A 16,011-nucleotide genomic window follows, 5' to 3' on the forward strand; every position below is an offset into this window, starting at 1 on the left:
CCGGTAGCACAAGGCTCAGAGAAGAGATGTGCTGTAAGGCTGATTCGCAGCTAGTTAAAGACACAAGACGTACCAAGAGGTTACTCAGCTTTGTGCAACCAGCAGGTAAGAAGAGACTATGTCATCCCCCAGCTGTCTTTGTTCTGAACTTTCTCCCCTCTGGGCAGGGAACTGACACCATCAGTCTTCCCACCTGCAGCCTTCATTACCAAACCAAAATCCTCAGAGCCTCTCCCTCATGGCTGCAGAAACCAGCTCAGAGCCAGCCATGAATAATCTCTCCCACAATTAACTCCTGATGTTTACCTGCATGATTGCCTATGGAGAAACTTCTGCCGGGGGAATGGAGCAGTCCCAAGGCGCCCATCTCTTTAGGAAAGTGCTAATGGGAGGGAGCAGCATCATTAAGCCTCAGAGGAAAAAAGAAATGGAAAGGAGAAAGCATATCCCCGTGTGCTTACTGTCAACACCTCTGCTTGCAGTCTTCCATGCCTCCCTTCAAATATTCTAGGAAAAGATATTCTGGTCAAAGTAGAGCATAAAAATTGTGTTTTTTTCAGTCACGTGCTCCCCTTAACATTTCTCTCATCTCTGGAGGAACAATGTTGCTCGTTGCACTGGAGGGAATCAACTTTAGTAAATGGGAAGAGGAGAGGAGATGCTGCCTCTCCCTTAGCTGTGATTCTTCCCATGAGAAGAAAATCCCCAGGCCCCAGGGCAGAGACCAACGCGCATGTGGAGTATTAATGGAAAATCTCAGGACAATACGAATCTGCTTGCAACACTGAAATCCCTTTGTCAGGCACTTTCTTACAAGTGATTATAGGTCTGCTGGACAACACAGATTAACTAATCCTTTTTATTAAAATAACAACGAGTAAATCCTCTTTCACAGCCGCACATGCTTTGACTAAGTGGAATCACTTTCTTGGCAATGAGAAATTACTGGTGGTGATTCAAATCACCCTCTTCCAAGCAACTACACAGTTTTTTTTATAAACAAATTATGTTTTACACATTTAATGAATACATTTGTTACTTAATTAAAGCATTTTTCCCTAATTTCATTTAAAAAAATAGTTCTTTGACTATTCATTAGTTTTTTTATAATCACTACAAAGTCCCAGCTGAGAGGTGCCCAAGCACTAGCTGGGTAGTGCAACTATAGCAGCCTTTACAAAACCATTTGATGCAAACGCTAAGTATAATATCAAATGGTAAATGGAAAATAGAATAAAGGCAAGACAGCTTTATTAAGGCTAGATAGTTATTTAATGTGATACAATTGTGCTACCTTGATTGTCTTGACAAAGAAAATGTGTGGTCTGTTACGGTGCTACACAGGAAATCCTAAAGAAACTAGAGAAGAAAAACAAAACACGATTGAACAGACACCAGCAGGAGAAGAAGAACTGTAAAGCGGCCAAAGACACGTTGGGGGGAGATGCTGGCGGCTTGTGCCAAAATGGAAATGCCTGAGCTGGAGGAAGGGATCTTGAGAGCTGGTCTCAAGATTAATTTTATTCAATATATTCATTGGAGATACTGGCATAAGACATTAAGAATCAGCTGGAAATAGCTGTTGTTGAAACAAATAGGTATAAAGAAAATATTGTACAGGAGGTATCTGGTAACCTTCCAGCCTGGGGTAACAGAAAGGAGATAAAATTAAAGTTTCAAAGTGCAAAATGAGAGTAAGAGATCAGTAGCAATACACTCTGGGACCTTGTTAAGTAACATTGCGGGAGAGGAGAAAATTGCAGGTCTATCAGTAGATTGTAGCTCAGTTAGGTGCCGCTGGTATGATTTGATAGGGGAAGGCGGCAAATACGATCCTCTGATATACCAGAAGTGCTTCTTAGAGAGCAGTCACTAATGACATGGTACAAAGAATCCATTAGTCTTTACTGGAGTAGCAGAGCATTATCCTCATCCAACAGGAATTTATTCAACCTTGGACAGGTACTATAGGAACACACGGGAATCAATGGAATGAAAAACCAGTACCTCAAGAAAGGGCAAAGGAGGTTAGTTTGGACTCACGAAGAGGCTGAGAGACAATATAGTTATACAACACATAAAGGAAGAAAAAGAGCTGTTGAAATGAAAGGGAAATGTTTGTGAAAGTCAACTTAGCCTTAAATGATTTATGGATAAGGTGGTTATGGTTGTGGTTGGAAATGAAGAAGCAATGTTGCAGAATGAGTGACCGTAGCAGCTTAAACTTGTCTAAACCTGGGCTGTCACCTGGCTACTCTTCCTCTCCCTCCTTGCCTGTGACATGCTAGTGGTGCAAGCTATTCATAGCACAGCCATTCTTCTGCCTGGGAGGCTGAGGCAGCCCTGGTGTAGATTTCAGATGCTGTGGCTTCTGAAATACAGCTTCCGTGTTCTTCAGGAACACACAGTGAGGACAATAAAGCAAATTTTGAGATGGATCCCCCCAAAATGAAGACAGATTAAATGAGTGCCTGTGTTGGGAAGTCCTTTCTAGACTCCTTGGAGCCAAATCCCTCTACAAGGGTCAGCCACAGGGACAAAACCCAGACGAATCTAGCAGGTAGGAACTGATGCCTCCATCAGAGGAGATTCCAGCTCTCCTTCAGATGTGGCTGCAGTGGCTCCATTTTTAACAAGTTTAAGTCTTACTCATGTTAGCAGGCAACAGACAGAAAGCAAAACTGTTGAGTAAGGCCGTGGCTGCCGGCACTTGGCATACACTCGTGCACACAAGGGCACGGTGAGAACACTACTCCCATACCCAGCTTGGCAGAAAGCCTGCCATCTAGGAACGTGCAAGCGCTATGACAGATTCCACATTTAAACAGCTGTCTTAGAAAGACAGCTTGCATTAAAGGGCTATGCATTAAAGGGCTAAAATATTTCTATAATTATAATAAGCAAAATCTGCCTTTTGCATTTCTAAATTAATTGCAGTAAGGAAGTAGGGAGGCAAAAAGGTGGAGCACAGAAAGCGTCGTGAGCAGTGGGGAGCAGCACGAACCCGTTCCCTCTGCATTAGTGCCAGTAAAAATGTGGGTGCGTGTCCTGGAGACAAGCCTGTTTGCAGAGCTCCAACAAGGCTGCATGGCTGTGCTACATGGGCAGTGTAGCTTGCAAAGGATCCTTTATCTCAGACTGTAAGAGTATCTCGTTAGACGTGCCACAAAATTAATTCTCTTGGCCACAGAGTGAACCTTGACGCAGTTTTTAATATGGCATTGCTTCTTCCCTTTTATGGCTTAGACCCAGATGTTCAAATGGCTGAATCAAGTCCACTAGGTAGTTTTATCAGGGTTACTGGTCAGCAGGCTGGCCCCCGGCGCACTGTTGTGTTTGTGTGCATGTTTTTGAGTTGATGATGAATTGATGCTGCTTTCTCCATTTAGGGAATTTAGTAAGTGGTTCTCTCAGACATACAGAATTTGCCATCCTTTCATCATAGCAACAGTTTAAAAGAAGCGGGGGAAAAACACTGAGTTTTAGCTTTTACTAAACAAAGAGATATGTTAAACATAAGCGGGAGAGTAACTTTACAGTGTGCTTATCACTCTCCGTTTGTTGCTCGTGGCCTGACTGGCGATACAAACCATATGATGCTTTCGCTCACCTCTGGGCAGCATTTCTGGGACAAGGAAGCTGTGTACACAGCTATGGGATGTAGTTAACCACATCTGGAAACATACAACCAAAATGTTTGGGCTGTGGGTTGGTTGTGGGGCACCTGACCAGTGCGGTTTCTGCCAGGCAAAGGGAACACTTTATGAGAGTTTTTTGCAGCAGCAATGCCTTCTGCCGTCGGAATGTCCTCAAAAAAAGGGAGAGGGGGGAAGTGACAAGTCCATTGTCAGGGTGCTTTCCTCTAAGAATGGCAAAAACTTGCTTCTTTTCACTTACTTCATGGCAGGATCCCTCCCTGGGATATGTATGTGTGTGTAATCTGCCTTGTAAGCGTTAGGAAAACTGATGCTTTGTTTTTGAGATCCTGTTTCTTAAGGGGTGATCATATGCATCAGATGACCATGTGTAATCCTGTCATTTTCCTGGGGTTACAACAGTGATAACAGTGGATCCATTGCACTCTCTCCATATTCTTTTATCTACATTATTATCTCACCTGGCTTTGTAGTGCAGACACTTTGCTGGTAGAGACATTTGTCTGTGTCTCTTGTGAACCATTATCCTGCTCTTTCCTTTCTCACCCCTGCTCATGGTAAGAGTGTCTATTAGGGAAGAAGGAATTAACTGCTGTCAAGAAACTGTAGCACTGGAAACGTTACTACAACCTGTAGGTTTACAAAGATTGTCTACGGAAATTTATCCTAGCTCTTGAAGAAGCAAAAAAACCTGCTCCCAGGTGTGCAAATCTCCACAGAAGCCCCAGGGCCTGGGTGAGCAGCACGAAGGCTGCCATCGGCCACCCCCATTCATCCCCAGAGCTCGCCCTGTTCCTCTTCAGTCCCAGCAATAAGGAAGCAAAGCCACAAGCTCAAGTGTCCAACAGTTGCTTGCCACTGGATCCTTCCCGAGTCCCAACACTTAAACAGCTGTCATCTTCACAGTCATGGTGGAAAGCAATAAACTAATGCAATTATTAAGCGATAAGTGCTTAGGGGACAGTGGATAGATGGATAAACTGTATTCAGTTGGTATATAAGCACTTGTATAGTACATAAACTGCTTGAGGGAAGGAACTTATTCACTCTCTTTATGGTTACACAGTCCATGATTTTACCATAATGCTATAACATAAAGCTCAGGTAACATTCACCACTACATTTTCAATAACATTATCACCACGTACCAGTTAACAGAGGCTCTCAAAGTAAAAATGGCTTGTCCTGATCCTGTTTTGAGTCAGTGGGAGGACCGGGAGTAGAACACAGAAATCCTCCCCCAGAGCCACACTCAGAGCATGTTGCAACTTTATTCCTGTCCCTGTCTGGGCTCCCAGCATTTCCTCAGCAGCACTGACTTCGTTGTGACTCTGATTTACCATTGCTGCAGTGCAATCTGGAAGCTGGGGAAAAGATTGAAGAAGTGCAAGACTAATTGTTTTTCTTCTCATTATTTGGATATTTTTATCTGAGATGCACCGGGGTGTGCTCTGATGGATTGTGTGGGCAGGGATGAGCCTGATGCGTGGACTTGTGTGATGGGGAGGGACCTGTGGTCCTGGACCACAGCAGAGGAACGCGGCCCTCATCTGCAGAGGGTGCAGGGCCCTGGTGGGAGATGAGAGCCCTGGCTTTGGGGCGGCAAACTCCATGCAGCTCGGTGGTCTCGCCTGTCTAGTGTGGCTGTCTGGAAATCACACATCGCCTTGGCTGGCTCCATTTCCCACATGGGAACACAGGGCAGGAAGGCTGCCAAAATACCCAAAGGCACAAGCAAATCCCATGTATTGCACAGGAGACCGGGTGGCAAATGCAAAAGCAAGGGAAGCAGCACTCATTGGCAAAAGTCTCAGAAACACAGACTTTTCATTTTCTGCAGACCCAATGTCCACGTACATAAGCTCTCCGCATGCCTATCTTCTACTTCTTTTTTTTTTAAAACCCTGTCATGTTGAATTTACACCAGAGACTGATTCAAACAATGAGAAGAGTTGTTACAGAAATCGCAAAGGAGGACATAACAGCACATCACAACCCAAGTGTTGTCTAACAGCAAACTGTCTCCCTGTGCTACGAATCCTCTCATTAAAACACCCCACCACTGACTGGGTGGCACAACCACTACCCCATGTATCGATATTTGTACGAGCACAAGATCCCTTCACTTCTCCGCTCACATCTAGAGAGCGGGTCACTGTCTCACTGAGAGCCCAGTGAGTGAACCCTGACCATTCCTTTTAGAAAACATATGGGAGGAGGAGCTCTTGTCCTTAAAGAGCTACTATACATCTCTGCTCCGCAAAGATCCCATACCCAAAGCTAAACGTGACTTCCCCAAAAAGACAGCTAGTGCTGCTTTCCACGCAGGAAAATTTGCGACCCACTTCACTTTTTCAGTATTAAAAAAACCCTGCTTGATTTAATGAAAGCTTTTACAGATTTTCACTTTGGAGAAACCTCACCCATACCCGTGCCCTTAGCCCTGCCCCAGCTGCCATTGCTCTGGGCAATTCTAAGGGTCCATTTGGATTTTCCAGAAAGTTAATTTGCTCCGTATGACTGACAGTAGGCATCTGGTAAACCTGCAAACTACACACACAAATTAACTGGCCTCTTTATCTTTCTGTCTTCAGTGCAAGGAGTTCACCTTCCACACTGGCTATGAGGTGCTCGTACAGCGGCTGTTGGATGGGAGGAAGATGTGCAAAGATGTGGAGGATTTGCTCAAGCAGAGGTAAGAAAATGAGGGTGAAAATAGTGTGAACAGCCTCCATTTTCTCTCCTGCTTGGCACCTGGAAAGAACAGTAGGCTGTTTCTGAATTTGGTAGTGATACTAGTTCACACAGAAAAGCCTGAGTGATTTGGATCCCAGCCTTTTGATGTGATTTTTGAAAGTAGATAACAAACAGAAATGTCAAAGATTTGAGAAGAGAAGGCTGAAAGAGTCAGAAATCCAGAGCTCCATTAAGACCCAGGTCGTTATTGGTCCAGAATCACACGGTAGCACACACATCCACAAGTAGCGTTACTGAATTTTCCCCTTTTCAGAGAGCAAATGACTTGCACATTTTTCTTTCTCTTTGAACATGCTGTTGCCACAGGCACTGTTTCAGTTTCCTGCAACTACCCAAAATGGGCCATTTTTCAAATACAAAGCTATGTAAGATGCTACCAAAAGCCTTTCCCAGTCACCCAAGACAGCCCACATCATTTGTCAACCTTACCAGACTTTGAATAGCAATGTTGTAGTTTTTGTGCATCATTTACATGCTTCTTGGGTGCTGCTCAGCAACAGCTATGGAGAGCTGACACTTTTGTGGGTGAGAAAACACACACTATGCAGCTGCTATGACTCCTTTGCCATTCATTTTTGTACTTCTGACTTAGAAAAACATATCCGAAATTTGGTTGTTTTTAAGTGGCGTGGGTTCAACAGTTTCAACGTGTAGTATGAGGCACACACATGCTCACGCATGACCTGTAGGAAAGATCACACAGTATGGAATATCTACTCAGCAGGTAATCCTAGAGCAGTTCATCTCAGAACTGTCTCCTTATGAATACTGCTCTGCCTTCCTCAGTCACAGCCTGCTTTTTCTTCCCATGCTGTCCCCGTCTAGTTTTCTGGTTTTACTCTGGATTTCTGAAGGCTACTTTTTCAAGCATTGGGATTTTCAAGGGGATATGAGCTGTCAAACTGGAAGTTGACTATTTCACAGAGTGTGAAGAGTCTCCCATCAAAATCTGAAGCTATTTAAATTGTTTTTCTTGACCACCAGTGGAAGCATATCACACAGCACTGGTCACACCTGTCTGATGGTAGTTTAGCTTCAACTGTTTAAAATAGCTCCTTTGTGACTCATAACTTGCAGAGATCAGAATTACACTGCAGGCTTCAGGAAGGCTCCACACTGCAGCATGCATCTGATGCTATACACGCCTGCGTTTCTTTCCAAAACACTACAGAGGTTTCTGCAAGCTGCAGGATAAGGTTCTTCCCGGTTTGTGGTGGAGGCACAAAGGACTTTCCACAAAGAAAAAATACACATACAGTTATTTTGCAGATCTGAAAGCTGCAAGAACAATTGTTTCCATGAACTTTTGCACACCCCCGAAACATTTCAGTGAGCATGTATATGTGTGTGTGCTTGTTGGGGGAGGACGAAAAGGAGAAAAGATAGTGGGCACTAAGTTGCTGAAAGAAGGTATTATCTCCAGTATTTCTGGAAAATGTTTGTTTTGACTTGTCCTCATGTCATTAATAGGAATGACCTAGGAGGAGATCAAAGCATGGGATGAATCTCTGTTCCTAGAGGCTGCCCATATCATGAGCTTCATGCCAGATTTTCAAGGAGGACTCCTGCAGCAGCTGCCCCGAGCCCTGATACCAACTGCCCTGGCAACACTAATGCTTTATCAGTTTTCCACCCTGGTCATTTTTGCTCACAAATATCCCTGCCTAGTCTAGAGGAGGGCCTAAGGGGCCGGGGAGTGAGAAAGCAGTTGTATTTCAGAACAAAGCCCCAGATTTAAAATGCAAAATATGTTCCAGCTCTTGATGGCTGTGTGCAAGAGTACCAGAAAGCGGGAAAGGCAGCATTTGAGATGTGAAAAGATGGTGTCAGCCTCCTGTCAGACTCCTCTGGCCCTGGGCTAGTCCAGTCTCACGGCTGAGGTTTCAAGAAGATTTGACCCAAGGGTTTTGCTGGAGCCGGGACCAGCTTAAGAGACGGCTGTGCTTTTTTCCTGTGATATACTGTGTCCTGAGCAAGAAAAATGGGACTGTAGCACTGGAGTTATTCTCACTGCTGTACATCCACCGACACCAAGCAAAGTCTCTGACACAAAAGTGTTTCTTGTTCTTAAAATCAAAAGAAAATTAATCTGTTCTACTTCTGCAGTGTTATGTGTCTTTGGCGTATATTCCCATTTTAATGACATTTCACTCATCAAACATGAAAATCAAGTGGTACCTCTGTGTGGCCTGTCACCATATTTTGCACCCCATTCTTCTAGGAGGAACCCCAAAGCAGTGATGTAGGAACACCCTGCTAAAATGCAGCAATATCTAGTGCAGCATCACAGCAATTAACTAACCCACGTGCAGCATTAGACATACGGGAGCCATGGACAGAGGCCAAGAGCAGCCTCCATTCCGGGCTGTGGCGACTGTAGGCTGCTGTAGGACCAGCACTGCTATTCCACCAGCCTGAGAGATCTCCTTGGACTGGGGGAAAGCCCCCAGGCCGAGCCTGCCTCAGGTCACAGAAGCTGGTTGCAAATCAGTGGAATTGCACCAGAGCCACCGGTACAGCTGGCTACAACGCAAGGTGCTCGCAGCCGTCACAGGAACAGCTGGAAGGGCGGTGGGATCTTCTCAGAGACCCACCCCAACAGCCGCCCCTCAAACCCCTGGAACTCAGCAAATACCAATAATAAAACACAGCGAGGCCGAGTGGGAAGATGGATGTGAGAACAAACCAGCGGGGTTGCACGGCCTTGCACCCACATCAGACTTCCTTTTTTGAACAAAGAGTACATTTCTCTAAGGTGCCAAGTTTCAGGCTCAAAACTGTTTGAAACGCTCTGAAACCCCTTTTGACAACTGGACTTATCCTAAACAACACCAGCCTCACCCCCAGTCCTAGCCCCAGGCTATCTGTTATTTGTTATTGGCCATTCAGTAGTTTTTAGCAGCTACTCACAGACTAAAAACTCAGTTCCGCCCTGGTCTTGCACCCAGGAGAAACGACATAAACACGTTTAGTACAAATACTGGTCTTTTTAAACAGAGAATAGAAATTTCTTCCAGAGCTGGGGGAGGGGAAAATGGCAAAGAAATAATTGTATTTCTTTATTAACTGTAGAAACAGAACTACTTTCCTGAGTCACTAGTTACAGTTCCCCATTGGGTGAGACGTTGCATCATATTGTCCCCTCCACAAAACTACCACAGCCTCATCTTACAACTAGCCGAGCTCCTTCCCCCTCTGCCTCCACTGCAGCTCTTCAAGCAGCACCTCGTGTTTCTTCTAATGGTCGGAAATTTTCCTGCTGCTCCCGGATCCCATTTATTCACCACCTCGCTTAAATGGATCCTTTGGAACCTACTCTTTGCTCCCCTCCCAGCCTTCCTTTTGACGGGTCAAGCCATCATCTTTTAGGTTTCTTTTGCAAAAGAGGCTCTCTGATCTGAGCAGCTTCACTACGCTTGATGCACCTCTTTCTTCTTCTTCTAAGGACCCAACTTTTTGGGGACAGAGTTGTACATGGCACTCCACAGTAATCAAAGCCATGGAGACAGGCTTCATTTTCCCTCATTTCTTCTAGAAATAGCTCACCAAAAATATTTTAGAGGTAACTAATAGCACTAGATTTGAGGAGATAGATAGAGAAATTAAAGAAATTGTATCTGTCACGTTTTATACCTTGGATGCAATTGCAAGATTTGTGTAAACATGATCCTGGTACCTTTAAGAGAAATTGAATAAGTTTTTCTTTCATCAGAGCACAAGCAGAAGAGAGATATGGGAAAGAGCTGATTCAAATCGCCCGAAAAGCAGGAGGACAAACAGAAATCAAGTAAGGAATTATTTTATTATTAGTGCAAATGAAAGCATTTTGGAAGCAATATCAGACTCCTGTGTTTTGCTTATGAATGGGGGCAGAAGCTGCTCACTTCAGCGCGTTACACAGCACTTCACAATGTACAGGAAAAATGGGGAAACACCATAGTCCTTCAAAGCAGGATTCACAAAAGTCTCTATTTGGGCATTGACAGTAGGTCTTTACTGAGAAATTTTTTAATTTCAGGATTCCTAACAATGTTTAATATTTGCTTCCAAAAGCAAATGGAAAAAAAAGGGAAAGGAAAAGGTTGTGAAATGGTTAGGATGGTGGCTTGGCAATCCTGGCAAGCTGGTGGACACTGAGAGACTGTGACAGAACAAAGTGCAAAGACACCAAAATTAGCTTCTGCAGGAGGAAAAAGGCTTAGCTGAGGAATACAAACTTTAAACCTTTTTGAAGGGACTTAATTTGAAACAAATCAATGGAACTACTGAAATATACTAATATGACACATATTTTTCTGTCTCCTCTACTACTATCTTAGATCATGTATAAATTGCATTGGGAGGGGAAGATATACGTTGGCATGGAATTTAACTTAATAAACACTGTTGATAAACTGCTGCTATTATTGATGGTAGCAGCAATAATGAGACATTTTGTCATTACTGTAACAAGTAATAACACGGTAATAAGGTGGCAGAGGATGAAGATTTGGGGTCACAGAAGACAAGTCTGAAAGTGAAGACCTCAATCTAAACACAAAACAGCTTTATTGATCCCTGGGGCCTGCTACCCTCATACATCCCATATCTCATTTCTTAATTGCAGTCTCCTTTTTACGTCGATTTATCATTCTCAGCGTGAGCAGGTTTTCCTGCTCATATTTTCTGGGAAAACTTGACCTCAAACCCTTGCACCACCATGGCATGCAAGTGCCAGGCAATCACCCGTAGCACTTGCCATCAATTGGGTGGCGGCACACCCAAGGTGACAGGGAAACTGTTGCATTAACCCAAGCGGAGAGCGCTGAGGCTCGCTCCAGAGAAGGTGCAAGCCTCTCCTCTCCTCCTGCTCCATCTCTCCCTTGCCCCCGAGCAATGCAAATACAGCAAGGTTCTCAGCACAGGCTGCTGGAGAGGGCTTCTACCTTCCCAGTGTCCCAATTCACAGACCTAATCAGAGAAAAAGAAGGAGAAGAAAAAATATTTTGAAATTAAAATAGCTGATTAAGGATGGATGGCTTCTTCCCAAACCAAAGGCTAAGATCAGCATTCCAGGATTAATGAAAGGCTCCACCTAAATTTCTTTACTGGCAATGCAGGCAGGCAGAGCAAATGGGTTCAGAAGCAAGACAGCTTTGGCTGCCCTTCTGTGACTTAGTGGATAATTCATGGGTCTGTCTTTTCCTAAGAGATTATAAGAGCTTGATTTAGAGGCAGTGCCAAGTCCCAGAGTTGGGATATGGATCCAAGCTCCCCTCAAGTTGGGGGAAGTTTGGACTCGGGCCCAGCTCCACTTTGATCCAGCAATTTTATAGCTTGGCATAAAGAGAAGGCTGAATATACCAACAAAGCATGCAGCAAAACTGATTTACTATGTTTCCATAAACCCACGCCAGGTCTGGGTAGCGACCAGCTTTGCGCTGATATTTTTATCAGAGCAAATGTCTCACTGTATCTGTTCTGAAGCAGAGAGAGGACACTTCGCTTTCTGTCACTCGGCATCCTCCGGTTGTTTCAGGAGTTACACAGATGGGCGGTGAAGGGCATTTATCCAAAGTAAACACTTTAAAATCAGAGAAAACGAGGGTCTATTCAGGGCTGGAACAACTAATGAAAATTAAATATTTGGTCTTAATGCCTTAAAATGTTTGACACGGTGTGAAGTTTCTGGTGATTGCTATCGTTGATTGCTGACAGTAGTTCTGCTCCCAAGGTCAGTCTTTCAGGGAGACCAGAGGGAGGGAGCCTGGGTACCACCTATTATAAGAAAAGCTTGAAAGGACTATGCTACACCTATCCCCGTGCATTGCTCTAGCTGCTTCCTCTGCATAGGAGTCCCTATTATTGATTAGCATGCTGAGTCCTGATAGTATTACAAATACTTGACAGGCTGAACTGGGCTGTTTGCATCTTTGAACCCAGCTTTGGGTAGCAGCATTTCTCAAATGAAGTCTAATGAAGGTGTTGTGCAGGTATTTGTATCTAAAAGTTGCATTTGACACTCACCAGGAAAAAAGCAGTTTCCAGGGGAAACATGTTACAGAACTTGCCGTGCCACGTTATGTATTGCAAAGGAGCAGGAATTACTAATTTTAGACCACTCGCTCATTTTCTTGCTAATGCAGAATTCATAGAATCATAGAATCTTCATGTTTGGAAAGGACCTTTGAGATCATCGAGTCCAACCATACACACACACAAAAAACCCCTACACTCTCTGCCACTAGAGCATGCCCTGAAGTGCCAAATCTACACGTTTCTTAAATACCTCTAGGGATGGTGACTCAACCACCTCCCTGGGCAGGCTGTTCCAGTGCCTGACCACCCTTTCAGTAAAGTAATTTCTCCTAACATCTAATCTAAGCCACCCCTGCCGCGACTTCAGACCATTTCCTCTAGTCCTGTCATTATTCACCTGGGAGAAGAGGCCAACACCCACCACTCTACAACCTCCTTTCAGGTAGCTGTAGAGGGCAATGAGGTCTCCCCTCAGCCTCCTCTTCTCCAAGCTAAACATGCCCAGCTCCCTCAGCCTCTCCTCATATGACCTGGTCTCCAGACCCCTCACCAGCCTGGTAGCTCTCAAATTATTATCCTCTAGTCTCAATTATTATCCTCTAGTCTTAAATTCAGTCATCTATTAAACACCTCAGCTTCTATTAAACACCTCAGCTACTAAGGCTTTCTGTCACTTTTCCTGGGAAATTATTTCATACCTCAGTAGTTCTCAATATCAGGAAGGTACCTGATACCCTTGCAACAACTCGATCAACAGAACATAGAAAACCTGTCCGCAACAACCACCTCGAAACTTCCAGTATCAGAAAATACCCAGGCCAATCAGTTCTGTTTAGCACAACTTCTGAAGCTAATGAATTGGCTGCAAAATCCTCCCGTCACTCCACCAGGTCATAGCGACGCTGTGCAGCTGCTACGGAAAGCAGAGCAGGAGAGAAGCAGCACAAAGCCCGTGCTTGGACAGAAGAGGGGCTGCTCAAGGCAGAAATTAGGCAGCGGTGGGGGTGTACTGCCCAGGTTGTTACCTTCAGCACAGTCAGGATCGGCACAAAGCAAGGCGAAGAGAATAAAAGCACAATGAATAAATACAAGCCACAGGGAGAAGCCTGGAGAAGTCTGTGGCATGCTGCTTCAGGTAGTGGCCATTGCTCTAGGAAACAGTTCTCTCCCAAGCTGCCCCCATATTTTAACAGCTTTCAGTTTTGAATCAAAGAAAAACAATTTCAACCTTTTTTAGGCTCTTCCCTTCTCCCCGAAGATTTTGCTTCAGCTGGAGGAAATTGCTGAACTCAGCTAAACATATAAATAGATTCAACTGCCCTTTTTTATTTGACTGAGACACAGATGAAAAAATATGCTGCTGACTCAAAAGAAAGATAGTGGGGAAGGCTCGCTGAAATGTAACAGCAACTCTGGGACTGCTCTCCATAGCTTTGAGAAAAACCTAGGTGACAGCAGTCATCAGGTTTCCATCCCATATGCTGTCCAGTGCTTGTTCCCTCGGCATCGTTACAGCTCCTCTGATGGAGAACTGACCCGGCAGGGCCCGGCACTGCTCGTGCTTGGCAGAGACAACTACAAGCCGAGAGTTACCAGGACACTTCACTAGTGAGTATCAGCAGGAGTGTAACATCGTGACCTGGGAAAAGAGGGCAGCATTGTGTCTCTACCTGCAGGCTCCTTAGCAGCAGAAATGTGAGAAATCACTTCAACCCGAGAGCTAGCAGGGGACAAGTTTTTAGCGCTGCATCAGGAGGTGTGACTTCAAACCAGTGTTGGAAGTGGCCATGGTGAGCCTGTAGAAAAATTCTACAGCTGTAGAAAAATTTCTACCAAAACTAAAATCAGAGAGACAGTCATGCCATAAAGAGAGACACATGCTGGAACTACTTCTTTTTATTATTTATTTATTTAAAAAAAAAAAAAAAAGAAAAAGCAAAAACAGGGTTTCTAAAAGAAGCTGGTGCTGGTTACCATGGTCATAGCAAACAAACACTCCAGCTTCCAGCTCAAGAAATAAAAGTTCCCTGTAAGTGCTGCCTAACAGCCAAAGGACACAATCATTCAATAGTCCAGCCCGATTCAAGCAAATTCAGGCATTCTGGCTGCTTGCCCTTGCCTCGAGCACTGCAGCTGGTAGAAACTACTTCCTATAGGGAAGGGAGATATCCTCTTTCCAACCCATGACACAGATCTAACTCAGCAGTTGCTTTAGGTCTCGGGGAGTTCATGCTAACGTACAGAAGGATGCACACACTTGAATCTAAGCGCAAGACTGCAAGAAGGGTCACATGGGCTCAGGCCAAAGTCAGCCTAATATTCTGTCCTCAAGAATAGATCCCAAGGGAAGAGTAGAAGAACAGGGCAAACATATGAGGATATTTCTCCTAAATAATCCTCTAGCCTTAGCAATTGGTAGTTCAAGGGCTGCTACCCCAGCAGCAGCTTTGTACGTCATAGCCTTCAGAGTCTTAAGCAATGTACTTTCCCGTTAATTGCAGAAATGCCTTTCTCTTTGTAGCTTTTTAGCCCACCTCACTACAGTTGCCGTGTTAGATCAGACACACGTGACAGAGGCAGATGGGCTTCCTTACAGTGGGGTTCCTCAACACACATCCGCACTGGTGAGCTCAGTCCCACTGCCTGTTCAACTTCTCACAAACACACCCATGTCCAAAATAACACCAAGACTATGGAAAAGGCTGGCTGCTGCTTTCAAGTTGGATGTGCCAGCAGAGTCATGGATGCAGGCTATGCCCGGGAATACAGGTAGCTGGGGAGTCTTAGTGAAAGCATTGGCGGGAGAATAGGTATTGGAAGGGACCACGGGGGAAAATCAGTTGCAAATGTACCTCTTGAGTGGGTCAGACCTAGGAGAGGTTGTAAGGACCGCAGCCGCCAGGATGGAAGGATGGATGCTGCACAGAAACGGAGCTCTGGAGCTCACCTACCAGAAGTCAGTGCTAAAATGAATTTTAGAATTGTCTTCATTCCTACTTTATACTAATTTTAAAGCTCTCTTATCCCACTTTTTTAATTACAAAAAAAATCTGAATCACAATTTCATCGTCTCTAACCATAAAAGAAATTATGAAAAAGATGATTACAAAGCCACAGCCATGTATTCTTGGCAAATACCAGGTTACACCAATATCCAGTGGGGGAGAAGGAACTGCATGTTATGAAGTTTAAACTGTTGTATTGTTTTTTACTCCGCATATTCTGTGTTGCACGCATGGGAGAAGATGCAGAGAAACCAGGATTTTCAGCTGAGTTACAAACTGAGATCAAGTTTGCAAGCGTTTGCTGGTAGCGCACACAGTAATGATGTCTCGACACACTATAGATGATTCTCAGCAGAGCTCACGCGCCTTTAAGAGGAAACACCTTTCAGGTTGCAAGGTGACTGGGAATTTCCATGCAGTAGCTTTGGGCACCTCTTCAGCAGAACAACATGAAAACAGAATACACTACAGAGCCCGGTTTTTAGATACATCCTCAGCTTCAGCTGAAACAGAGCCTCTGGGAAATCTGTTCTTTCGTAAAATAACTGATGTAAACACGCAGTAGCTGGTTAAAT

General features: G+C 44.5%; 1 protein-coding gene across 3 annotated transcripts in view; it reads left to right on the forward strand.

Annotated features, from left to right (window-relative positions):
• Window positions 1-16,011, forward strand: part of PSTPIP1 (proline-serine-threonine phosphatase interacting protein 1) — a 59,939-nt gene that overhangs the window by 14,268 nt on the left and 29,660 nt on the right. For 2 of the 3 annotated variants that reach the window (XM_054213352.1, XM_054213351.1), the window contains exons 2-3: window positions 6,251-6,351; window positions 10,126-10,200. In XM_054213352.1, the coding sequence (XP_054069327.1) occupies window positions 6,251-6,351; window positions 10,126-10,200 (176 nt within the window). The remainder of the gene's footprint in view (window positions 1-6,250; window positions 6,352-10,125; window positions 10,201-16,011) is intronic. The other variant, XM_054213353.1, reaches the window with a different exon arrangement.

This window comes from Rissa tridactyla, chromosome 9 (genome assembly GCF_028500815.1).
Source record: "Rissa tridactyla isolate bRisTri1 chromosome 9, bRisTri1.patW.cur.20221130, whole genome shotgun sequence".
Lineage (NCBI taxonomy): Eukaryota > Metazoa > Chordata > Aves > Charadriiformes > Laridae > Rissa > Rissa tridactyla.